The sequence below is a fragment of the Pongo pygmaeus genome, chromosome 4 (genome assembly GCF_028885625.2).
Source record: "Pongo pygmaeus isolate AG05252 chromosome 4, NHGRI_mPonPyg2-v2.0_pri, whole genome shotgun sequence".
NCBI classification, from domain to species: Eukaryota; Metazoa; Chordata; class Mammalia; order Primates; family Hominidae; genus Pongo; species Pongo pygmaeus.
In genome coordinates, this window is record NC_072377.2 from 139313509 (window position 1) to 139330639 (window position 17131).

General features: G+C 41.0%; 1 protein-coding gene and 1 pseudogene across 3 annotated transcripts in view; one reads left to right on the forward strand and one right to left on the reverse strand.

The window, feature by feature from the left end:
• DDX46 (DEAD-box helicase 46) overlaps positions 1 to 17131 on the forward strand; it is a 71291-nt gene that overhangs the window by 34608 nt on the left and 19552 nt on the right. For all 3 annotated transcript variants that reach the window (XM_054489013.2, XM_054489012.2, XM_054489014.2), the window contains exons 13-16: positions 414 to 496; positions 2217 to 2381; positions 3347 to 3509; positions 15080 to 15273. In XM_054489013.2, coding sequence (XP_054344988.1) covers positions 414 to 496; positions 2217 to 2381; positions 3347 to 3509; positions 15080 to 15273 — 605 coding nt within the window. The remainder of the gene's footprint in view (positions 1 to 413; positions 497 to 2216; positions 2382 to 3346; positions 3510 to 15079; positions 15274 to 17131) is intronic.
• Positions 11731 to 12480, reverse strand: LOC129037098 (large ribosomal subunit protein eL34-like; annotated as a pseudogene).

The following is a 17131-nucleotide window of genomic DNA, read 5'->3' on the forward strand; positions in this document are numbered from 1 at the left end:
AACTTGCTTTCCACACATACGCTGTAATCTCTAATATGTTTTTTTCTAGGTGATGCTGTCAGATAATGGCTGATGTGGCTCGATGCTTCATCTCAGTCTTAGTTTTATGATGTGTTTTGGAGAGGGCTGTTTTCTGAATTTTACAGGTTCTTCAGGCCCTATGATGGTATGCAAGAGACGAGTTTGACAAAATAAAGGGCCTCATATACCCATTGTCAGAAAGTATTTGCCACTAGATTAAGACATTGTAGATCAAATTTTCTTTTCACTTTTTAAAGATACCTAACTTACCCCTCTGGTTAAGTCAGGCATTTTAGTTTCCTTTACAGTTTTTAAAAGTTCTTGGTAGCCATAAAATGAATTGTGACTGATTTTTAGTTTTCTTTTTGTCTTTATTTATCTTTTCATCTTAGGTCGGGTCACAAATCTTCGAAGAGTGACGTATGTTGTTTTAGATGAAGCAGACAGAATGTTTGACATGGGTTTTGAACCCCAGGTAATTATTACATTTCTTAAGTGTTTTGAAATGTAAATATAACTTTGTAGCTTCCATGAGAATGAAATGTTCATGTGATTTTTGAAATTCACACACACACTTTTCTGTCGCACGGTAATACAGAAGACTGGGGACATACAGTATTGAAGTACATATTTATGTTTCAGATTCCTCATAAAACTTCTTCAGGAGGTATTTATACCGGCATTTCTTAGCCATCTAAGACCAACACCAATAAAACTAGAATTGGAGTGCTTAATAATAGAGCTTAAGCCTTATTTTTATTTTTTTTGAGATGGAGTCTTGCTCTGTCGCCCAGGCTGCAGTGCAGTGGAGAACGATCACCACTCACTGCAACCTCCGCCTCCTGGGTTCAAGTGATTCTCCTGCCTCACCCTCCTGAGCAGCTGGCATTATAGGCACATGCCACCACGCCTGGCTAATTTTTGTATTTTTAGTAGAGACAGGGTTTCACCATGTTGGCTGGGCTGGTCTCGAACTCCTGAGCTCAAGTGATCTGCCTGCCTTGACCTCCCAAAGTGCTGGGATTACAGGCCTGAGCCACCACACCCAGCCTGAAGACTGAACATTTGAATTTAGTAATGTGGTAACTTGGGAATCAGATTCTCCCCTTTCCCTAGAGTTTACTGTTTTTTATTACTGTTATTGTTTATTATTTTTGTTTTTCATTGTTGTAGGCAGTCTGGCAAGGATTGCCCTGAGGTGTAAACTTAAGGTCATCTCATGTGTTTTCTGAGCCTGTGGTATTCTCTATGTGTGGTTACTTTGTAATTTTCTCTGGATATTCGTTTGTTTTTTAATCTCCTAGTATTTCATTTTTGGCTGTCAAAAGGAGAAAAATTAAGGCAGAAGGAAGGGGCATCAGATTTTAAATCCCCTGGTAGTCACTTCAGCTTGAGAGGCCCGGGCTTGTAGTGGTTTGCAGGGTGTGAATGCAACAATAACAGCCAGGTGTCTCTTTGTCTTCACCTCTGTGATCAGAAGTAGCAATCAGAGCAGAGATCCTCCATATTTGGAGGACAGAGTCCTTCTTGACGACCCTGGCTCTTGCAAGCTCTGTACAGTTTGCTTCAGAAACATGTGTACGCCTGCCTGCTGTGGGGCTATATGTGGGGGACGGTTAACTGCTACTGTGCTACCAGCTGAAAATGGCAGAAAATAGCCACAATTTATCTTCCAGGCTTTTCCCAGGAAGTTGCAAACCTTCTGTAGACTCCAGAGTTCCAAAGTGGTTACATCAGACAGATTCTACCAGCACAATTGTTGTCTAGGTGTGGATACAGATTCCTGGTGATTCCCGTTCTGCCAGCTTCCCAGAATCCTCCTCTTTTTGTCTGTTTTTATTGCATCTTCGTAGTACTTAGAACAGTAACTGGTTCAAGATGGGTCTTTAATAAAAATGTGTTGAATAAATGAAGGAAAACAGTGGTAGTTGGTTGTATCCTAGATATAATTTGAAGATAGACCAGTATATTTGTTGATGGATTGGTTGTAAGATGAGTGACAGAGATTAATCAAAGATGTCTCCTAGATTTTTGGCCTGAGCATGTGTGGAGTTGTCATTTCTTGAGATTGGGAGACTGGGAGTGGCAAAACTGAGACAGTTGTTCTCAAAAGTTCCTTTTACTTGGTTTTAACATTGCATAAGCTTTGAAGACCATATTTACCATATTTATTTGTAATGTTTTCTTTTTCTCAGGTCATGCGCATCGTGGATAATGTTCGTCCTGATCGACAGACGGTTATGTTTTCAGCTACTTTCCCCAGAGCTATGGAGGCTTTGGCTCGCAGGATCCTGAGTAAACCTATTGAAGTACAAGTTGGAGGCAGGAGTGTGGTTTGCTCAGATGTGGAGCAACAAGTGGTGGGTAACATCTTTAGGAAATTCCCAGCTTCCTTGATACTTAGGTGGTATGTGTGATTCTTCTAGGATCACTGTTTGTGAGGTAGGCAAGGTAATTTGTAAAATGAAGTCGTATACCGCTACTCTAGCCTTCAGTATTTTACCAGATAAACTTAACTATGCTGTTCCATGGAACTATTTAAAATGCTCTTTTTTTTTTTTTTTTTTTTGCTGGGTGCAGTGGTGCATGCCTGAAGTCGCAGCTTTTCGGTCCCTGTAGTTCTGGGCTGTAGTGCACTATGCCTATCTTTGTCCATACTAAGTTCAGCATCAGTATGGTGACCTCCCGGTAACAGGGGACCACCAGATTGCCTAAAGAATGGGATATTCTGTCCAGGGCAGAAAAACAGAACAGGTCAAAACTTTTGTGCTGATCGTAGTTGGAGCACATCTGTGAATAGCACCCTAGGCATAGTGAGCCCTGTCTCTTTAAAGACAAATAAAACGTCGTTTTAGTTTCTGTCAGCAAAAGTGGTGAGTGGTGAATGGTGAGCTGATATATAGAAATGTCACATACCAGATGGGCATGGTGACTCATGCCTGTAATTCCAGTATTTTGAGAGACCATGGTAGGAGGATCACTTGAGGCCAGGAGATGGAGACTAGCTTGGGCAATATAGTGAGACCCCTGTCTCTACAAAGGAAAAAGAAATGTCACATACCTATTTTATTTCTTGGTTACTAGGATATGAAATTAAGAGTCAGAGAGAACAGATGATCATTTGCCCTCATTTGCAAGCCTGTTAAACCCTGAAAGTTTACAATTTTTATCGTTTACAATTAAAATCAACATCTTCCTAGCCCTTGGTAAAGATATAGCAAGATATTGTCATTTATTCATTCACCACAAATAAAATGAATATTTCTGTCCAGGGGATCCATTTGCATTTTCACTTCATTAACTTGATACAATATGGTGTTTTCAGATTGTGATTGAAGAAGAAAAGAAATTCTTGAAGTTACTTGAGCTTCTAGGCCATTATCAAGAGTCAGGATCTGTCATTATATTTGTGGATAAGCAGGAACATGCTGATGGTCTTCTTAAGGATTTAATGAGAGCATCTTATCCTTGCATGTCTCTTCATGGAGGTAATTATTCACTTGATTCACACATAAAATATCTATTAAGTACTTGCCAAGCATTGTGCCGTGTTCTCGATGATATTTACTTTGTTCTCTATAATTCAGAACTAAATTTTATGTCAGTTTTTATTCAAAGGTGCTTTGTGGGAGTAAGATTATTATTGCCCCATCTAAGAGAAAGAAAATCATACAGGCATACTTTGGTTTGACCAAGTTCCATCGCCATTTATCAACTTTGGAGGAATTGAATTTAAATTTTCTCTGTGTTATACCCTTTCCATTGCACATGCTATTTGTAGGTTTTCATGATTCACTTTAAAGAGCTTTTATTGAAATTTCAAAGTAACATTTTAATTTCTTGTGATATTGCTATCATATACATGTAATAGCAATATCACAGTATGTGGAACTAGAACAGACCAGGCGCGGTAGCTCACGCTTGTAATCCTAGCACTTTGAGAGGCCGAGGCGGGCAGATCACCGGAGATCAGGAGTTGGAGACCAGTCTGGCCAACATGGCGAAACTCCATCTGTACTAAAAATACAAAACTTAGCTGGGCATGGTGGCACATGCCTGTAATCCCAGCTACTTGGGAGGCTGAGGCAGGAGAACCGCTTGAACCTGGGAGGCGGAGGTTGCTGTGAGCTGAGATCGTGCCACTGCACTCGGGGCAACAGAGTGAGACTCTCTCCACAAAAATAAATAAATAAATAAATAAATAAATAAATAAAGGCCAGGCGAGGTGGCTCACACCTGTAATCCCAGAACTTTGGGAGGCTGAGGTGGGCGGATCACCTCAGTTTGGGAGTTTGAGACCATCCTGACCAACATGGAGAAACCCGTCTCTACTAAAAATACAAAATTAGCCAGGCATGGTGGCGCATGCCAGTAATCCCAGCTACTTGGGAGGCTGAGGCAGGAGAATCGCTTGAACCTGGGAGGCAGAGGTTGCCGGGAGGCAGAGGTTGCGGTGAGCCGAGATTGCACCATTGCACTCCAGCCTGGGCAACAAGAGCGAAACTCTGTCTCAAAAAAAAAAAAAAAAAAACCACAAAACACATGGAACAGAGACAGTTTGAATTATTCTCATTAACTAAGTGTTCTGGCTATCAGTAGCTTAGTAATGAATCACTCCAAAATTTAGTTGCAATAGTTACTTATTTTGCTTATGAATCTTCAATTTGCGCAGAGCTCACCATATATATCTAGTCTCTGTTTCATGCTGTATCTGCTGGGACACAGTGGAGCTGGGCATCACCTACCAATCTACCTCACTTTATGTGGCTGGCAAATTGGTACTGGCTCTTGACTAGGAGCTCAGTTAGGCCTTGGTCACGGGCCCTTGTGGGCCTCTCTATGAGGCTGCTTGGCCAAGAGGAAAGAACAAGAAGCTGCCCAGCGAGTTAAAGATGATACTGGAGTTGGCAGAGCTTTCATTTCTGCCATATACAATAGGTTGATTACCACACTGGCCCAGATTCAAGGGGATGGAGGCATAGATATCACTTCTTGATTGAGAGAGTGTCATCCCACGTGCAGAAAAGCATATGGAATAGGACATATCTTTGAAATACAATCTACTTCCAGTAGGCTTCGTATGGGATGAAATTAAAGGGGCTTTGAAGATTTGTGTTTGGTTAACTTTTAATGTTTGAAAATGATTTTTTATTTATTTATTTTGAGACGGAGTTTTGCTCTTGTTGCCCAGGTTGGAGTGCAATGGCACAATCCTGGCTCACTGCAACCTCCGCTTCCCAGGTTCAAGTGATTCTCCTGCCTCAGCCTCCCCAGTGGCTGGGATTACAGACATGCACCACCACGCCTGGCTAATTTTGTATTTTTAGTAGAGACAGGGTTTCTCCATGTGGTCAGGCTGGTCTCGAACTGCCGACCTCAGGTGATCCGCCCGCCTCAGCCTCCCAAAGTGCTGGGAATGCAGGCATGAGCCACCGTGCCTGGCCCGAAAATGACTTTTTTTGGTGTGGTAAATACTCACTACATAAAATATCCCCTCCCCCACCGTTTTTTTTTTTTTGTTATTTGTTTGTTTGTTTGTTTGTTTGAGACAGGGTCTTGCTCTGTCACCCAGGCTGGAGTGCAGTGGTGCGATCTCAGCTCACTGCAACCTCTGCCTCCCGCCTCCTGGGTTCAAGCAGTTCTTGTGCCTCGGCCTCCCAAGTTGCTGGGACTATAGGTGCATGCCACCATGCCTGACTAATTTTTTGTGTGTGTTTTAGTAGAGACAGGGTTATGCCATGTCGGCCAGGCTGTTCTTGAACTCCTGACCTCAGATAATCCACTTGCCTTGGCCTCCCAAAGTGCTGGGATTACATGCGTGAACCACCACGCTCAGCCTTAGAATGTACCATGTTTTGTATATAATTCAGTGACATTAAGTATATTCACAATGCTATAACCTTCACTACTGTCTATTTCTAGAACGTTTTAATCACCCTGAATAGAAACTACTATTTTAGGTAACAAGTTTCTTTCCCCATCCCTGAGCAGTCGCTCATAACCTCTATTTTGCTTTCTGTCTCTATGCATTTGCCTATTCTGGGTACCTCCTATAAGTAGAATCATACATTCTATGTCTTTTTGTGACTGGTCTTTTTTACTTAGCAAAATGCTTTCAAGGTTCATCTGTGTTGTAGCATTTGTCAGATTTTCTTTGTAAGGCTGAATAATATTCCATTGTATGTATATACAGCCAGCCCTTTGTGTCCATAAACTGCAGATTGAAAATATTTGGAAAAAAATTTGTCCGTCCTGAACATGCATAAAATCTATTCTTGTCATTATTCCCTAAACAATACATTATAAAAACTATCTATTAATACATAGCATTTACATTGTAATCGGTGGTTTTAAGTAATCTAGAGTTTTTTAAAGTTTTCAGGAGGGTGTAGGTGATATGGGCTTACTATGCCATTTTATATAAGGGACTTGAGCATCCTAGGATTTTGGTATCTGCCAGGGACTCTGGAACCAATCCCCTGAGGATACTGAGTGATGACTACATTTGTTTATCATTTTTTTAGCTACTATTCTTTGTCTACCCACACATCAATTTTTCTTAATTTTTCACACATTTCAAATAAATTGGAGATCAGGTTATCACATTTCATGTCAATGTGCATATCATTAACATTAGTTCAAAACTTGTTTCACTTTTTTTTTTTTTTCTGAGACAGAGTCTCCCTATGCTGCCCAGCTTGTCTTGAACTTCTGGGCTCAAGCAATCATCCCTCCTCAGCCTCCTAAGTAGCTGGGACTACAGCAAAATTTGTGAATATTTAAAAAAAAAAAAAAGCCAGCCGGGTGCGGTGGCTCACGCCTGTAATCCCAGCACTTTGAGAGGTTGAGGCGGGTGGATCACTTGAGCTCAGGAGTGTGGGACCAGCCTGGCCAACATGGTGAAACCTCGTCTCTACTAAAAATACAAAAATTAGCCAGGCGTGGTGGCGGGTGCCTGTATTCCCAGCCACTCAGGAGGCTGAGGCAGGAGAATCGCTTAATCCTGGGAGGTGGAGGTTGTGGTAAGCAGCAGAGATTGCACCATTGCACTCTGGCCTGGGTGACAAAAGCAAGACTCCGTCTCAAGGAAAACAAAAACAAAAACAAAAAAAAACCCTAATCTGGGCACAGTGTTGCATGCCTGTAGTCCCAACTACTCAGGAGACTGAGGTGGAAGGATTGCTTGAGTCTTGGAGTTCGAGGCCAGTCTGGGCAACATAGTGAGACACTGTCTCTTAAAAATCAAAAAAAATCTAAGAAATTTCCCTCAGTTTATCTCTGTCCTTGCCCCTCCAGAGTTAACCACTTTAATTTTTTTTAGATGGAATGTCGCTCTGTCGCCCAGGCTGGAGTGCAGTGGCATGATCTAGGCTCACTGCAACCTCCACCTCCCAGGTGCAAGTGATTCTCCTGCCTCAGCCTCCTGGGTAGCTGGGACTACAGGCATGCACCGCCATGTCCGGCTAATTTTTGTATTTTTAGTAGAGACGGGATTTCACCATGTTGGCCGGGATGGTCTCAAACTCCTGACCTCAAGTGATCCACCTGCCTCGGCCTTCCAAAGTGCTGGGGTTACAGGTGTGAGCTCCTGCACCTGGCCTGAGTCAAGTACTTTAAACAAATTTTTTCAACATGGATTAGTTTTTTTACCTCTTAGAGTTATAGATAAATGGAATCATATATAATGCATTGTTATTTATGTAAGGTTTCTTTTAGCATTTGCCTTTTGAGATTGATGCGTGTTGTTGCATGTATCAGTAGTTCTTCCCCTTTTATTGCTGAATAACATTCTATTATATGACTGTGCCACAGTTTAGTCATTTCTGTGGGACCCTGGGGGTGGGGGCTGCTTCCAGTATTTTGGTTGCTTTAGCCACATCCCACAGAATACACCATAATCAGGTTGCAGAACAGTTCCATCACTTCCTGAAAAACTCCCTCATCATGTCCCTATAAAGGTAATTAATTATAAAGGTACCTTTCCCCATCTATAACCGCTGGCAACCACTCGTGTGTGTGTGTTTTTTTTTTTTTTTTTTTTTAGACAGAGTTTTGCTCTTGTTGCCCAGGCTGTAGTGCAATGATGCCATCTCGGCTCACTGCAACCTCCACCTCCCGGGTTCAAGCGATTCTCCTGCCTCAGCCTCCTAAGTAGCTGGGATTACCGGCATGTGCCACCTCGTCTCACTAATTTTTGTATTTTTAGTAGAGATGGGTTGTCGCCATGTTGGTCAGGGTAGTCTCGAACTCCTGACCTCAGGTGATCCACCTGCCTCAGCCTCCCAAAGTGCTGGGGTTACAGGCTGAGCCACCACGCCTGGCCTCTTGTATTCTTTTAAGAACATTTGTAGGCTGGGTGCAGTGACTCATGCCTATAATCCCAGCACTTTGGGAGGCCGAGTTGGGCAGATTGCTTGAGTCTGGGAGTTTGAGACCAGTCTGGGCAGCATAGCAAGACCCCATCTCTGAAAAAATTTAAAAACTATAAAAAATTAGCCTCCCAGCTACTCAGGAGGCTGAGGTGGGAGGGAGGATTGTTTGAGCCTGAGAGGCAGAGGTTGCAGTGAGCTGAGATTATGCCACTGTACTCCCACCTTGGTGACAGAGTGAGACCCTGTCTCAAATGAAAACAAAAAGTTTGTAGTGGAATCCTACGGTATGTAAGTTTCTGCAATTGGCTTTTTTTTACTCAGCTTAATAACTTTGATATGCATCCAAGTTCCAAGTTCTTGCATAGTTTATTTATTTATTTTTTTCCTTGAGACAACTTTTCTCTGTTGCCCGGGCTAGAGTACAGTGGCACTCTCTCAGCTTGGCTCACTGCAACATCTACCTCCCAGGCTCAAGCGATGCTCCCACCTCAGCCTCTTGAGTAGCTGGGACTATAGGAATGTGCCACCATGCCCAACTAAGTTTTTTATATTTTTTTGTGGAGATGAGGTTTCACCATGTTGCCCAGGCTGATCTCAAACTCTTGGGTTCAAGCAGTCCTCCCGCCTCAAGCTCCAGAGTATTGGGATTCAAGCCTGAGCCATGGTGCCCGGCCTATAGTTCTTTTTTTTTTATTACTGAGTAGTATTCATTGTATGGATTTATCACTGTTTGTGTATCCATTCATCTGTTTAAGGACATTTTAGTGGTTTTTTTTTTTTTATAATTATGAATAAAGCTGCTATTATTCAAATAAAGATTTTTGTGTGAATGTCAGCTTTCATTTCTCTAGGGTAGATAACAAAGAATGGGATTGCTACATCATATGGTGACTATATCTATTTATTTTATATTGTATTTATTCTGTGTGGGATTCATTTAACTTCTAGAATCTGTAAATTTATGTCCTGTTCTGAATTTGGGAAATTCTTCGTTATTTCTTTCCTGCCTTATTCTCTCTTTGGGACTTCAGTTATGTATATGTTTGACTTTTTGATATTGTCTCACTGATGCTTTGTTCAGTCTTTTTCGGCCTTTTTTTCCCCCTCTGTAGATCAAATTGGATAATTTCTTTCTTTTTTTTTTTTGAGATGGAGTTTTGTTCTTGTTGCCCAGGCTAAAGTGCAATGGCACTATCTTGGCTCACTGCAACCTCCGCCTCCTGGGTTCAAGTGATTTTTGTGCCTCAGCCTCCTGAGTAGCTGGGATTACAGGTGTATGCTACCACGTCCAGCTAACTTTGTATTTTTAGTAGAGACAGGGTTTCATCATGTTGGTCAGGCTGGTCTCGAACTCCTGATATCAGGTGATCATCCACCTCGGCCTCCCAAAGTGCTGGGGTTATAGGCGTGAGCCACTGTGTCTGGCCCTGATAATTTCTTTTACCCTGTCGTCAACATTATCTTTTTTTTTTTTTTGTCATCTCCTATCTTCTGTTAAGCCCATCCAGTGAATTTTTGAATTAGTTATTGTATTTTTTTTAGTTCTAAAATTACAAATATGTTCTCTTTTACATTTTGTTGTTTGTCTGATTAGATTTTCTAGACATTCCTTGTAAGCATTTTTAAAAAGTCTTGATCATAATTATTATATGTGCTTTGAAATCTTTGTTAATTTTAACATCTGGGTCATACTGATGTCAGTCTCTATTGACTGTCTTTTCTCTTGATTTTTGTTTTATGGTTTTGTCTCTGTATGTCTAGTAATTTCTGTTTGTATACTGTACTTTGTGAATGATCCATTGTAGCGATTCTAAATTCTCAATTCTCTGATGTCCCCCTCAAGTGGTGTTTTGTTTTTGTTTTTGTGTGGTTTCCAAATAGGGCATTAACTTGGCAGAACCCAGCATCCAAGCTCTGTCTGCCTTTAATGGGCAGCATCTGAAATCTCTTACTTTTAAATTTTATTATTATTTTTTAGACGGAGCCTTGCTCTGTCTCCCAGACTGTGTGCAGTGGCATGATCTCAGCTCACTGGACCTCCATCTCCCAGGTTCAAGCGATTTTCCTGCCTCAGTCTCCCAAGTAGCTGGGATGACAGGTGTGTGCCACCACGCCCAGCTAATTTTTGTGTTTTTAGTAGAGACGGGGTTTCACCATGTTGGCCAGGCTGGTCTGGAACTCCTGACCTCAGGTGATCCACCCACCTTGGCCTCCCAAAGTACTGGGATTACAGGCCTGAGCCACCGAGCCTAGCCCTGAAATCTCTGAATTTTTTTTTTTTCATCCCAACTGCTTAGATTTTTGCCTCATGAATCTGTAGCTTAGGGGTCAGCCAGATGATTGGGCAGCATATATACGCATAGTTGTGGGTTTCTGCTCCATTATTTTCAGGATTTATCTCCTCTGTTTCCCAGTCCTGAGTTTGTTTTGAACACTTTCTGGTGGTTTCTCTTATAAGACTGTGAGTTTCTGTTCAAGTTTTGACTTCCTTGCTTGGTCTGTGCACGGCCTGCCCCTAAGCAAAGAGTTTGAAATAAATAAGTAAATAAATACAATCCTCTACACTTTGCCAGTGCCAGTGCAATACTTTGTTCCAAGTGTCAACTTTCTTTCCATTTCTGCTACTGTTAGTCGCTCTCTGGTGTCTTTACGTAGTTGCTCTTTATTTTGCCCAGAGTTCATAGTTGTTACCTGCCGGAGGGATTGGTTCAGTAAGGGTTTCTCCTACATTGTTGGGAATGTGTGTTTTTATATAGTAAGGAAGTTGTTTCCCGTAATACTTGTCTTTAATACTCCTTTTATCTTTTTGGCCAGAATTGTATTGTATCATATGCTTAAGCTTCATTTCATAGGCAAAGAGAATGACAAGTAATGATTCTTCTTTTTTTTTTTTTTTTTTTTTGAGACAATTTTTTAATGTCTTGCTCTGTCTCCCAGGCTGGAGTGCAGGGGTGTGATCACAGCTCACTGCATCCTCGACCTCCAGGGCTCACGCTGTCCTCCCACCTCAGCTTCCTGAATAGCTGATACTGCAGGCATGAGCCACTGTGCCTAGCCTATTTTTATATTTTTTGTAAAGATGGGTTTTTGCTATGTTGCCCAGAGTGATCTGCCCACTTTGGCCTCCCAAAAGCACTGGAATTATGGGCGTGTATCCTAGGACCTCTGAGAATCCCTGAGATGTCAGGAGGTTTATGAGGCTATATGTATTTTCGTAATAATCCAATGATGTTATTTGCCTTTTTCACTCTCATTCTCTCTGGTGTGTAGGGTTTGCTACAGACTAAATGACATGGTATATTGTGACAGATTGAATACAGAAGATATGACACTCCAATTATCTTCTATTAAGCCAGACCTGAAAAAGATTGGCAAAAATGTAAATCAGTGCCATTTGTCTTTTTATTTTTTTTGAGATAGGGTTTTACTCTGTCGCCCAAGGTGGAGTGCAGAGGCACAATCACAGCTTACTATAGCCTGGACCTCTCTTTGCTCAGGTGATCCTCCCACCTCAGCCACCCGAGGAGTTGGGACTACAAGCGCGTGCCACCACACCAGGCTAATTTTTTGTAGAGAGGGGGCTTTGCCATGTTGCCCAGGCTGGCCCGTTTGTCTTAATAAATTATTTTATTGTTCTGGGAAAGTTATTTTTCACAAAAATGTGCTTTTTATTTTAACATGTCATTGCTATTTTTTAGTCTTTTAATTTTTATTCAAAGATAATTTTTTAAATTTAGCTCTCTGACTCTGTGCTTGTGCCTTCAACACTTTCATCATGATTTTCTGTTCCTTGATAAGGAAAGCATGCTTAATCCTGTCATGATCACATTTAACACACATGGAACCACCATAGGCTCTGCTGACATGTTTTTTTTGTTTTGGACATTCACGTAACAATATTAGATCTCACAACAGAAACCCCTTGAAGTCTGCGTGGGCACATGCCACTTGCAGATTTTGGTGCTTTCCCAACTTTCTTGGTATAAAGGTAAACAATTCTATTACCAGGGATTCCAGACAACCTAGTTTTGTTAAAGGCTGTATTGTAGAAAGCCTATGACAGGCAGTATGTCAAATGCTTGACCATTCTGAGTGCCTCTAGACAACGCCCCTGAAAGAGGAACTGTATTTTTTTTTTTTTTTTTGAGACAGAGTCTTGCTCTGTCACCCAGGCTGGAGTGCGGTGGCACGATCTCGGCTCACTACAACCTCTGCCTCCCGAGTTCAAGCTATTCTGCCTCAGCCTCCTGAGTTGCTGGGTCTATAGGCGCCTGCCACCACGCCTGGCTAAATTTTGTGTTTTTAGTAGAGACGGAGTTTCACCATATTGACTAGGCTGGTCTTGAAATCCTGACCTTGTAATCCGCCCACCTCGGCCTCCCGAAGCGCTGGAATTACAGGCATGAGCCACCGCGTTTGGCCAAGGAACTGTGTTTTTAAACAAATCCAGTATTTAAAAATTTCCTCAGTTCTAATTTCTTTTCTTTTTTTTTTGAGACAGAGTTTTACTCTTTGTTACCCAGGCTGGAGTGCAGTGGCACGATCTTGGCTCACTGCAATCTCCACCTCCCAGGTTCAAGCAATTCTCCTGCTTCAGCCTTCCGAGTAGCTGGGGTTTCAGGTGGCTGCCACCATGCCTGGTTAATTTTTTTGTATTTTTAGAAGAGACAGGGTTTCGCCATGTTGACCAGGCTGGTCTCAAACTCCTGACCTCAGGTGATCCTCCTGCCTTGGCCTCCCAAAGTGCTGGGATTACAGGCGTGAGCCTTGCCCCCAGCCTCTCTGTTCTAATTTCTAATACATTAAGTATCGATAGACAAGACCTAAACTAAAGCTCTTTGGGTGTGGGTCCTTATTGATTTTAAGAGTGTAAAGACATCCTAAAGGCCAGGCGTGGTGGCTCACGCCTGTAATTTCAGCACTTTGGGAGGTGGGCGGATCACCCAAGATCAGGAGTTCAAGACCAGCCTGGCCAACATGGCGAAACCCTGTCTGTACTAAAAATACAAAAATTAGCCAGGCATGGTGACAGTCACCTGTAGTCCCAGCTAGTGGGGAGGCTGAGGCAGGAGAATCGCTTGAACCTGGGAGGCGAAGGTTGCAGTGAGTCCAGATCACGCTATTGCACAAGCCTGGGCAAGAAAAAAAAAAAAAAAAAAAAAGACATCCTGAAAACAGAAAGTTTGAGAAGGGCTGGTTTACACCAAGCACGATTCACTCTTTGAGACTGGGATTAGGCCCATCTCTCATTTGATGTATACCTGACTATGTGTTGGGTTGGTATGTGAACAAAATTGGGGTTATTTTAAAAAGGAAGGGGGTTCATGGTTTTTGGGTTGACATCCCATATGCTGCTTCAGTTAGCATATTATATTCAATTCTAAGGAATCCATTTTGTGTGATTATGTTAGTAAGGGTACCTTAGGCTAAAGTAAAAGTTTTGGTATTTTCAAATTATAAACTTAAATTTATATTGATATTGATTTCATTAAATTTTCTTAGGCGATTTTTTTGGTGAAGTGTTAGATTCCAGTTTCTTTGACAGTGATTCAAATACTTTCTTTAAATCAATCCTTGAAGAGTACCTTTAAAATTTTAGGTAGTACTAAGAATTAGTATTGGTAATTATTTACATGCTAAACAGTGTATGTTAAACCCAGATTTTCTGTGAAATCTTCCATTGAAAGCATGAGTTTTAAGTTTTGAGAGTTTATCTTATTACCTTCTCTATTATCAGAGTTTCCTGGGAACCTCATCATAAAATATTCTGTGGCCTGGGCATGTCGCAATAGAACTTTATGGTATTTTATACTCTGCTTTGCCATTCATACTAAACCTCTTTGGATCATTTATTTAAGAGAGATCCATTTGGGTACTTTTAAACCAGTATTCCTAAAACTTTAATTTGCATATGATAATCACCTAAGCGTTTTTTAAAATGCAGATTTTGATTCAGTAGTTTGGAGTATAACCCTAGATTCTTCATTTCCTTTTTTTTTTTTTTCCGAGACAGAGTCATGCTCTGTCGCCCAGGCTGGAGTGCAGTGGTTCGATCTCGGCTCACGACAACCTCTGCCTCCCAGGTTCAGGCATGTGCCACCACGCCTGGCTTTTTTTTTTTTTTTTTTTGTATTTTTAGTAGAGACGGGGGTTTCACCATGTTGGTCAGGCTGGTCTCGAACTCCTGACCTCATGATCTACCCGCCTCAGCCTCTCAAAGTGCTGGGATTACAGGCATGAGCCACCGCACCTGGCCTAGATTCTGCATTTCTAACAAGCTCCCAGGTGATGCTGCTCTGGTCCTTGGACAAAACTGAGTAGCAAGGCTCTAAATAACCTACAGGGAAAGGAGAAAGATCTAACTCTTGTCAATATAGGCTGAATGTTTCTGCCTTTTCTCACTTTGGCTCCCAAACAGGTTTAAATTAATTTCTGATATTGGACCTTTGCAAATATAAACCTTATATAGAATAAAGGGGGGGCAATACAAGACCAGAGTTGAAAGATTCATAAATGAGTTAATAGCAATAACCTTTAATCTTGCCATTACATTTTCTTAGTATTTTATTTTCTATATTTTAGGAGTTGGATGTGTCAATTTGTTCTTCACTGAGTTTAGATTCTTGGTCAGAAGAGATGGAAAATTTAATTTGAACATGTTTTACAGCTCTTTAAATTACTTGCAGGCATTGATCAATATGACAGAGATAGCATCATAAATGACTTTAAGAATGGGACCTGCAAACTTCTTGTGGCTACCTCTGTTGCTGCCCGAGGTCTAGATGTGAAACATCTGATTCTTGTAGTAAATTATAGCTGCCCCAACCATTATGAGGATTATGTACACAGAGCAGGGCGGACTGGAAGAGCAGGAAACAAGGTAAAAATAAGTTTTTTATAGTTGATCTTCATTATATTAAAATACAGGTGTTTCTTTAGTATTTCAAGGAGTAGATAATAGGAGTTATGGAGACATTTTGAAAATCTTTAATCCACATAGTGTGAAGAGTGGTTGATGTTAATAATTTATATACATGTACAGGTCTAAGTATTGTTCAAATTATCAGATACCTAGCTGCTTTTTATAGGCAGATCCTGTTAACAGTTTGTCTTCCCTTTTAGGTTTTTCCCCTCATGCCTAAACATTTCTATACAGATGTTCCTTGATTTATGATGGGGTTACAATGTCCTGATAAACCCATCGTAAGCTGAAAATGCATTTAATATACCTGATGTACTAAACATCATAGTAGCCTAGCCTACCTTTAGCATGCTCAGAACACTTATATTAGCCTATACTTGGGCATCATCATCTAACACAAAGCCTATTTTATAATAAACTATTAAGTATCTCATGTAATTTACTGAATACTGTACTGGAAGTGAAAAACAGTGGTTGTATAGGTACTCAAAGTACAATTTCTACTGAATGCATGTCACTTTTGCACCATGGTAAAGTTGAAAAATTATAAATTGAATCATTGTAAGTCGGGGACCATCTGTATACACATACACATAAATGTTTATACTTCAGGATCTTTTTAAAAAAAACATGGGATCATAAAATATACCCATCTCCACACCTACCAATTTCTCCTACTCCCCTCTTTACCTCCCTATCATTCATATATACATATATTACTTGCTTTTTTGACTCACCTGTATTCTAGAAACTGTATAGGTCTAACTCATTCCTTCTAGAGGCAGCAGACTATTCTGTTGTTGGAGACATTGATTATGATATATTTAATTTTCTAACCCTGTACATTGCATAATAAAGCAATAAATAGTATTTATATGCCATAGCTTGCATTAATAGATAACATATTATCTGCCATATATAATGTCATTTTAACTGTTTTACATATATAATGTTATTTTATCCTTACATATATAATATCATTTTATCCTTAAAACTATTTAAGTGTTTTGCATATATAATGTCATTTTATCCTTAAAACTTTCCTTTGAGGTAAATAATATTACTCTATTTTATAGATGAGAAAAATCCATGCACATAGAATTTAGCTCACCTGCTTATACACATTTAATAAGTAGTAATGGCATTTATTCTTTTAACGTATTGGGAGGAGTCAAGAATATTTTTTGGAAAGGGCCATGTACTAAAAATTGTAGCCTATTTGGGCTCTGTCGCATATTCTTCTCTTTCTCTCTCCTTCTGTGTATATGTTCATAACCCTATAAAAATGTAAATACTTGTAGCCCCGTAGGAGTACAAAAGCAGACCATGGGTCAAAGGTGGTGGCTATTTAGATATTTCTGTTTTTGTTTTTGTTTTCTTGAGATGGAGTCTCGCTCTGTTGCCCAGACTGGAGTGTAGTGACACGACCTTGGCTCACTGCAACCTCTGCCTCCCAGGTTCAAACGATTCTCCTGCCTCAGCCTCCCAAATAGCTGGGACTACAGGCGTGTGCCACCACGCCTGGCTAATTTTTTGTATTTTTAGTAGAGACGGGGTTTCACCGTGTTAGCCAGGATGGTCTCGATCTCCTGACCTCGTGATCTGCCCGCCTCGGCCTCTCAAAGTGCTGGGATTATAGGCGTGAGCCACTGCACCCGGCCAAGATATTTCTGAATTAAAATCTTAAACCACGTTTTAAAATTCGTAACAGTTGGCCGGGCGCGGTGGCTCACGCTGGTAATCCCAGCACTTTGGGAGGCCGAGGCGGGCAGATCACCTGAGGTTGGGAGCTCAAGACCAGCCTGACCAACATGGA